This window comes from Cannabis sativa, chromosome 8 (assembly GCF_029168945.1).
Source record: "Cannabis sativa cultivar Pink pepper isolate KNU-18-1 chromosome 8, ASM2916894v1, whole genome shotgun sequence".
Lineage (NCBI taxonomy): Eukaryota > Viridiplantae > Streptophyta > Magnoliopsida > Rosales > Cannabaceae > Cannabis > Cannabis sativa.
In genome coordinates, this window is record NC_083608.1 from 34,397,735 (window position 1) to 34,407,306 (window position 9,572).

General features: G+C 34.4%; 1 protein-coding gene across 1 annotated transcript; it reads right to left on the reverse strand.

Annotated features, from left to right (window-relative positions):
- Positions 1 to 2,011: 2,011 nt before the first annotated feature.
- Positions 2,012 to 9,163, reverse strand: LOC115700172 (transcriptional regulator STERILE APETALA-like). The gene is made up of 2 exons (XM_030627734.2): positions 8,536 to 9,163; positions 2,012 to 3,896 (listed from the first exon to the last, which is right to left on the reverse strand). The coding sequence occupies exons 1-2, from the start codon at positions 8,830 to 8,832 to the stop codon at positions 2,763 to 2,765; spliced, it is 1,431 nt and encodes a 476-aa protein (XP_030483594.2). The 5' UTR covers positions 8,833 to 9,163; the 3' UTR covers positions 2,012 to 2,762.
- Between the last annotated feature and the right edge of the window lie 409 nt (positions 9,164 to 9,572).

The following is a 9,572-nucleotide window of genomic DNA, read 5'->3' on the forward strand; positions in this document are numbered from 1 at the left end:
ATTGGAGTAAGTACTCATCTTCCCTCGCTCATATATGATCGAATTGTAAACTCTGTCAAGGCTAAGGGTGTGAAACACACTTTACCCTATTCGAGTTTGATCAATAGAGTGGTGCAAAGGGGTTTTACTGTGATACTTGATCAAGAAAAAAAAAATCAGTGCCTTCCATTGGCAAATCCTTTTCTCCTACTTTTGGCAAGTCGATTCCCTTATCTGCCATGGATGTTCATGCTGTTGCAGTTGCTCCAATCACTGATATCCCATCTTCCTCTAGTGATCCTCCAGTACATCTTTCAAGGTTGAGCTCTTCCTCTTAGCAGGGAAAACTGTTTTCATTAGTAACAAACTTGTCTGAGACTTATGCTCGTGATTAATAGCGATAACTTCGATTTGAAAAGGTTGTGATCACTGTTCCCTTTGGTGATCGTACTTGCAGTTCATCTGATTATTATGTCTCTCATCTGAGCCTCCATTAGAATCATCTCAGCCTCCTGTAAATTCATCAGCACCGGCTTCAGGCCCCTCTGCACCTGATTCTGTGCCAGCTGGTGTCTAGGGGCAGTCTAAGTCCTTTCCAGCTACAACTGTTGTACAGGGAGAGTCTGAGTCTATTCCTGTTGTGATTGGTCTACAAGGAGAGTTTGATTTTGCCTCTAATCAATAGGAGGTGATGCTCACATTCTTAATTAATTTAATAGGGTTGCTAATCCATTTACTAATCTCAAGATATTATAATAGCTTTATTAAAATTGGTAAGTTACTAAATTTTTGTTCCTAATATTTTATATATCTTAGATACCCTATTTGCAACTTAATTAGCATTTTAATTTAGGAAATGCGACTAAAAAAATCTTTTTACCTTACGCTCAAAAAAAAAAAATAGCTACGAAAGCCAGCCACAATTTGAGGAAGCCACATTCAATAGAAGTAGAAATATAGACTAAAGAGTAGCAATGGAAATTGGGTGGGTAATAAATAGGTAATGCACATTCCAACCCTGTATCTGTTTTCCATTTATTCTCCCATTCTTGCCCCCACCCCACTTAATAGTCGATGAGTTTGGAAAAGGAGAATTCCCATTAGGTATGGGGACCCATTGGGTACCCATTAAGATTATAACAATAATAATATTAATACGAACATAATGTAATGTGTTAACCGAGGTTTTCGGCGACCAATAAAATATTATAAAATTAGAGAGCTGTAAGAAAATTAGAGAAAGATTTTTACGTGGTTGGGGCGTTAATGAGCCTTAGTCCACGAGTCTATCTTATTTATGGATGTATTTAATACAGAGAATGTATTTGGTGAGTGCTTACTCTTTTTAACTACAGAGAATGTTCTTGGTGAGTATTTACTCTTCTTGCTCTTATGCAACCCAAGATTCTCGACCCCATTTAATGAGCTTTGAAGGGGTATTTATAGTGTTTTTGGTGGGGTGATCCCCAGAATTATTATACAAGTGTATCTGTAAGTATCCATAAAGTTGGGCATTCCCAATGGATATACCATGAGTAATGCATGGTCAAATCCCTAGGTGCTGTAGGGCTTTTATGTGGAATGTCCTTATTGTCTTTTGACTAATGTGACTCTTCACAGTGTAGCCGTCGATAAACTTAAATGATCATTACTTCGTAGCTGCAGATTGGGGGTTGTGCCGTCAGACTTTATTGCGTGTAGCACTCCCAACACGCTTCCTCCCATGCGGCATTAAATGCGACTTGATTGCTCAGGGGAAGCCTGACACCTCGCGGAGATGCCTTAGTATTACTTGGGCTTCCGGGAGCGTATGGGGCTCCCTATGTCTTCTCCGGGAGGCATGTCCCGGATGCTGCCTTATTTACATAAAGACTTAGCAAATAATTCAAATGTTAAGCTGTTTGATCCACGTGTCCTTGTCCGGTTGGTCCACGTATATTAGGCAAAATCAGAGACAACATAATATAATTCAAAATAAAAATAAAAAGCAAGATATTGACTTTAACATAGACAAACATTCTACTTACTAAAAGGTCTTTACTACAAAGCAAATTAGAAAAAATTAATAGTCAATTATAATCAATAATTTTAATATATAATAGTTAAAAAATTATACAAAAATTTAGAAATTATATATATAGATCGAATATAAGATGAATAGTATCACCCACAACACTATCTTAAACCAGCTTGGAATATATAAAATTGCACCCTACTCTCCTCCCATTATCCATTAAGGTAGATAATTCTTGTCCCATGTACTGACCGAATTTCCATCACTACTAAGGAGTGGTGCGTACAAAAAAAAAATCTAAAATTAAGCAAAAAAACAAGCATTGATTCTACAAAGACCGTACAACAAAAGGGACAACCATTTTGTTTTAGCTATATTTCATTTTCATAGAAGCCAATTCGAAGCAATTAAAAATAGAAATAAAAGTTTACAATAGCCCCCACTAAGTACAACGAAAAGCTAAAACTAACCAATAAAAAATTATTTAAAAATTACAAATTAAAAGAAAGAAAAGAAGATATTAAAAAATTCAGTTCAGTAGTCTCTCTACTATAATCTAATAAGGATCAAATCCAGTCTCTCGTCCTAAACTGTCCCCAAAACAGCGTATCCCACGCCCATCCACTAATCTCTAATCCCCTCACAATTACACTAATCTTAAACACAATGAAACTACAAATACTTTTTTTTTTCTTTTTCTGTTAAAAGTTATATTATTCTTAGTCAGTAACCACTAACCACCATATCTAAAGTGGGTCCCTTCTGATTTTCACTGGGCACCGAAATCCCAAAGATGCAATGTACTGTCACCAGAGCATGCTACGACATGTCGTTCATCAGCCACCATAACACTGACCTCACCAATCTGCTCCGCCAGTCTGTAAAGGTGGCGACCCCCCTCTATCTCCCACACCCTAATCACAGTCCCGGTGCACATTAGTGCGAACCCACGGTTCATGCACCCGATCAACCCTCTATCCCTGTGCCATGCCCCACGTCTCACACTAAAGTTGCACAATTCCTCTAACGTGCTCGCTCGGCGCACACTAGCATTCCCCTGTCTGTCTACTATAATGTACGTGGAGTTACTCACGTCCATCGATGACACCATCAATCCACCCTCGTACTCTTCCTCACCAATCACCAACCCATGATTCCTCAGATCTAACACCATCGTCATCGTATCCGTGCAAGCCACGGCCGATTCCTGACTCGTGACTCTAATTCGGCCCAACACATCGTTCTCCTCGATCAACATCTGCCAACCTCTGACCGAATCCGGATTCGTCAATGCGCCACCCACTGAAATGAGTTGCTCCGTGTTGCTGTCCCAGATGTGGAAGGCTCTGTCGGGTACGCCCGCGTATAGACCCACCCACCAGCGACCGCAGCCCGTGAAGTCAACCAAAACGCCGTCATCGACCGCGTTGCCCTCGAAGACTCGGCGGGTGTGTGGTGGGCCGTTGATGAGCGCCACGTGGATGTCCCCGACGAGGGTGCCAAATACAAGGCGGTGGTTGTTTGTGATGACAATGCCGGTGATGGCGCGTGAGAATTGTCCTAGCATAGCCCTCGTTCGGGGACGAAATGTGCTGACGTGGATGCGCGTGGGGAGGTGGAAGAGGCGGACGGATCCATCGGAGAAACCGCAGGCCAAGTGGGTGTCAGAGAGAGTGATGCAGCGGCAGGTGAGGCCGTTGGCTGGGCCTTCCTCTTCGTTGGGGTCGAATCGGAGGATGGTGTGGGCGTATTGTGCCAAGCGGAAGTTCTGTGCCGTTCGATGCCAGTAAATGTACTCGTCACGCCATGTGTTCTGTCGAAGGTAGGAACGACCCCAGATGCGGCGAGTTAGGCGATGCCATAGATGGTCCGAGCGTGAGGCTTCACGCCACGTGGGACACACCTGGCACAAACCAAAAAAACACGTCAGCATGTTTGAGAATCAAATCAAATCATTTCATCCCATGCAAAACTCGGTGCACGTACACGAAAGATGGAATTAAAAAAAAAAAAAATACAATTTGTGATGACGTATACATAGAAATAATACAGATCGAACTTTAAGATATATTTGAACTATATTCATCTCAAGTCACATCTGAATTAATGAGATGGATTTGTTAAAAATAATAACATAATAAATTCCTATTAATTAATTACATATATATTATGGGAATGCAGGCAATGCTATAATGTTTTTTTTTTTTATATCTGACAAAAAATATGTTTTTTTATAAGTATTTTATTTGCACAACACTTGTTATTTTAACGTAATTTTAATTTTTGAATGCATATAAAACATTGTTTCTTTAGTCTTAACTACATAACATTACACATATGCCCATAACTTATGCTTTCTTTATTGGTTCGAAGCTGTAATCCTATTGTGATTAGGCACTGCATATTTCAGCAGTGCTACATTAAATAATTAAATAGAAAAAAGAAAGGTAAAGCATTGATTAGTGTTTTGCATACCCTAATGAATTATAATATATATATATATTTGTGGGAGGAGAGCCAAAACGGGAGCAAAATCCGAAAAATGAAAGACCATGCGAAACCATGACATGCGCGTAAAGGACTTTAAATGTGATACAGATATATGCATGTACAATATTATATAATGTAATATGTATTGAAAACGGAGCCATGATGAGTCTGAGTTAGACAGAGCAAAAGCTAAATAGCTTAGAAGAAGAAGCAGGAGGAAGTATGGACTAGAGAACACTAGTGTATAGTATAGCTAGCTAGATATATAGGACAGTGTAAGTAAGTAAGAGGAGAGGTGTCAGACGAATTGGCTCTAAAAAGAAAAAGAAAGCATGACATGACCGGTGTTAGCTAGTAGGATATTGATATGAATATATATATTTAGTCCTTTTTTGACCTGCTTTTGTCAGCCAAAAGTCAAAAGGAAGAGAAGAATAGGGAAAAGATGGGCAGTGTTATAGATTGTAAGAGACATGTCAGTACTCCACGCTACATGATAGCTAATAACAAAACTAATATATAAAAATATGAACTGGGTTTGTTTCTTATTCTGCAAAGTAGTACCATCTTTCCACCTGCTTTCCCAACTTATAACATATTAATTACAACACAGTAACGTAAGTACAGTAAATGAAGTTTGGTAGGGTTGGAATTAATTAAGTGGCTGATCGATGAGGATTCAAAACGCTTAACCTTGAAAGTTCTTTCAATTTTTAATAATTTCAGTTGAAATCCAAAACCCTTGAATGATTAATGGTTGTATAATAATTCATAAATCATCAATCATCTACTAGTTTTTATAACTTATGATTTCTAGTGAATAAATATAAAAAAATAAAAGGTTTTTGTTCAAAAATATATATATAAAATTAAAATAAAAAATCTTCATTTTGTTGTACACATGTTCACATCGTATATAGCCTTTCCCAGGTGTTCCATCGTAAGGTACATACAAAGTACAAACCTATAACTATAGTATTAACAATAGGACCACAAAAGAATATTTTAGTCAAAGCCAATTATATTTCTGGCTTCTTTTCCGTCTCTTTTCCACCTGCACATATTATTTGTTCCTTTTTTTCATTCATCGAGACTATTTTTTATGTAAGATCTCATTTAACACTGGTCACAAATTTCATGTATGAATCTTTATATGTCATTGAGAAAATGAGAGTTTGCAGAAAGATCCATTCTCCATGGGAATGGGTGGGTTGGCTAAATTTTGGGCAGTTAATAAAAAAGGGAGGGAAAGATAGTAAAAAAGGGCGAGAAAATATTTGGAGAAAGAGGACAAGAAGGAATAGTTTTTGAATGTAAATTAGATATGAACATAGGTGTACAAAGCGTGCTTTCCCACGCTTTTTCTTTCTTTCATTTCCAAGAAAGAGCAAGCCAAAGGCCAGTCTCGTTAAAAGCAACGAATCTTTTATCCTCAAAAATCCCTAATCCTCTTTTTACCTTCTGCTTGTTAATTATTTTGAATCATACTAATACTAATTACTACCTTAATACATTACATGCACTAGATCTCTATCTACGCTATCTTATCTATTTTGAGTACGTACTAATAGTTTCAGCGAAAGTTTAATAAATATCAACTTTTAAATATATGAAGTTTGACATATGTTTTTTTTCAAATTGTCAATACACCACTTTCTGATTGGTTTATATGTCTTATTAAGAACAGTCACAATAACTTATTTAAAAAGTTGTTTATTTTGAGCATTAATAATTATACTTCTCTGACTATTCTTTGTTAAAAATTATTTTCTTAAATATGAACACATCTATGATAATGTAATAATTAATTAATAATGTAGGAACTGCCTTTGTTAATAATTAATAATGTGTTAAACCAATCCAAATCTAATACATTAACTACTTAAATTTATATTAAATATGTTAACTATTTTTGTTGACTTAATTAAAGATTTAAATTTTTATAAATAAAAACCACACAATACAATATGAAAAACCACCTTTTAATAAAAAATCTTGATTCATACTTCTCTATATCTATCTCTATATGTTAAGAAATACTATTTATTGTTTTAGATTTATGTTATAATATTTATTGAGAAATTACTTTATAGATTATATATTATTTTTTTATTTTTTAAAATTACATTATAGATTTTTTTGATAAATTTTATGTGAATTACTATGTAAAATTTGATTACGATTTAACTTGATGTGTTAATTAGTATAAGATTTAATATAAATTTTCGTAAAAATATATAAAAAAATTAAAAAAACCTCATTTTATTTATTTTATTTTAGCATTCTTTTAATTTTTCAAAAATTAATAAAATGTAAATAAAGACTTTACTTTGACTGTACCACATGAGTTTTTACTACCTGTCTAATCAGACAAATGCTATACAAACAAAGAAGATATACATAACAATGAAAACAAAACAATTGAATATGAAATCACGCAAAAAGCAAAGAATTAATTATTAATACATTGACAAAATAAAACAATTTGAAGTGTAGCAAGTAGAGAGACAAAACAGTGAATTTTTATTTTTAATTTTATTTTGGAAGAAGAAGAAGAAGAAAAAGAATAAAAACAAAATAAAGAAGAAAACAAAATAGAAGTCGCCCGATGAGTAATGCAAAAGAGATGACCAGATCTCTTTGAGGTGACAGGAGAGACATCAGTTTGTGAAGCAGGCATTGGGCTCCATGTGCTTTTTAGCCAGCACATGCTGTCTTTTGACTGATGCCATAACAATACCCATTAAAAACTGCTGAATATAATCAAAACTACTCTCTCTTTCTTTTCATTTCTATTTTTATTTTTATACACCTTTTCCCATTTTATTTCTATTCTTTTTCAACCATGTTGATAAATATTTCTTAATAATTTATATTTCAATGTAGGGCCACTTGTTGGAATCCCAGGATTCAAGAATTTGTAGCACTATTACTATATAGGGATCTATAAATGTTTTTATTGTTTAATAAGTTATTTCAATATATAATACATAATTAATCGGATTATTTTGATATATATTCCCATGCTATCAAACATGCTCTACAGTTTGTCTAAGAAAGCAACTGCAGTTGTTTGTTCTTTTTTTGGTTTGAAAGGGAAGCAACTGCAGATGTTCAACAGTACATTTTATTTTATATTATCTTCGTACAAGTTAATATAATATATATATATATTAAAATAAACGAGAGCTACGAGACTTAAAATATTCATATGTTTCTACTACAAACACCTACCCAGAAAAATTCATTCATAAAAGATACAAAATATATAAAATTCTTCTGATTATTAGTGAAGTTATTTGCCGGTATGATTCAATATATTATATATGCAAAACTGTCAAAACCAAATGTCACCACTCTTGGACATAATTATAGAAATGTAGTGATCAATTTTAATTTTATCAGTTTCTCCTTAGTTTAAAAGAGGCTTTCAGGGTTTACTTTATTTTTTGTTAAACATCAAAAGTTTTGGATATGAAGCTGGGATATATATTAAGGAGTAATGTAAAACTTAAAACAAAAACAATATGATATTAGTTTTTTACAAAAGCTAAGAAAGTTTAGTCAAAAAGGAGGGGAATATTTAGAGGCTAAAAAGATACATGCCAATAAAGGGGGGAAAAAGAAAATTAAAAAGCCAAAAGAACCCTTTTCATAAGATCTATGGAAATAAAAAGGGTTCCGAAATAGACATTTTCTAAACTTTGACATATGAAGCTAAAGTATATTTTCTACCCCTAGAATAAAGGCCTACATCCTGAGAAAGTGACATTTTTAAACTTTGATAGTTAAAGAATATGACCCATCAAACCAAAAAAAAAAAAAATAATAATAATAAATAAAGGCAGTTGCTTTCAAAATAACAGTCCCCTCTTCTAGGATATATATATATATATCCATTGTACATAAAATATATATAAATAAATAACCCAAGTTCAGCACATATATCAAACAAAAAAAAAATCATAAATCAATAATTCAAAAAAATCATAAAATATATGAAAATGATGAAGAATTTACTAACATTTTTGTATAATATAATAAAATGTTACCAGGAAGACAGTGGCAAGAGCTGGAGCAGCGGTACGGCGGCCAGTGGAACGAGAAGCCTCAATGGCGACTTGTGTGACGAGAGCTTCAACGAAATGACCAGGCCAGTCCTCATTTGTGGGCTCACGCCGCTGAGACGAAGAGGGTCCTTCGTACCCTGTACCCCTTCGCCTACTCGAACTAGCACCACCTGTCCCACCTCTTGCACCCACATTCCCATTATTATTATTATTATTAGTTCCCCCTCGGAATGACGAAGATAACGATGATGATGATGATGATGACGACGATGAAGACATAATTATGACAAATAATATATCAAAACTAATTAAAAATGGTCAAAAACCGAATTGAGCTGGTGTGTAACAAAAAAAAATGGAGATCGATCAAGACCAAGAAGAGAAGACCCGGAAAGTGGAACAGAGACAAAAAAAAAAAAAAAGAAGTTTTGGATAAAGACACAAAAGTGAGGGACCCAATTTTAGTGTTTTGGATTTGATTTTGGGTACATCAATTCTATATATATATATAATGTACTCACTACTCAGTCCAACGTCCCACCTCGTGGCCTCAGAAAGGGACAATAATAATAATTAAATAATTAAGATGTTATGGGTGGTACTGTTTTGTGTAAATATTTTTATATATGTAATGGACTATATGTACTCATTTTTATTTGGGTGAGTTTTATTTGGGTTAGCTCTTGGACGTTTTCCTGCTCTGCAAAGACGGCGGGATTGTGTTGGATTATCAGGTTATATATAAGTGTGGTTTCTGAAACAGAAACTACTGCCCAAAACAACACCAAAAACAAAAATGACTTTGGTTCAGTTCCTTCAGTTGTTTCTTAACACGTACAGACTCTGTTTGGTATTTTATATTTTCATTTCTAGACATGTTATATATATGTGTTCATTATATGTTAAATTGATCTGATTGGATTCCTTTTGCCCTCTTCATGCAATAAATGTATATAAGCTAGACTATATAGTAGAGTACAATACATCTGTCTATAAGGCATAATAAGAAACTATAACGT

Excerpts from the sequence above, each read along its gene's own strand:
- LOC115700172 (XM_030627734.2), bottom strand. The coding sequence starts at position 8,832 with ATGTCTTCATCGTCGTCATCATCATCATCATCATCGTTATCTTCGTCA. Across the intron at positions 3,897-8,535 it reads CTCTTGCCACTGTCTTCCTG|GTGTGTCCCACGTGGCGTGA; the intron begins GTAACATTTTAT and ends GGTTTGTGCCAG.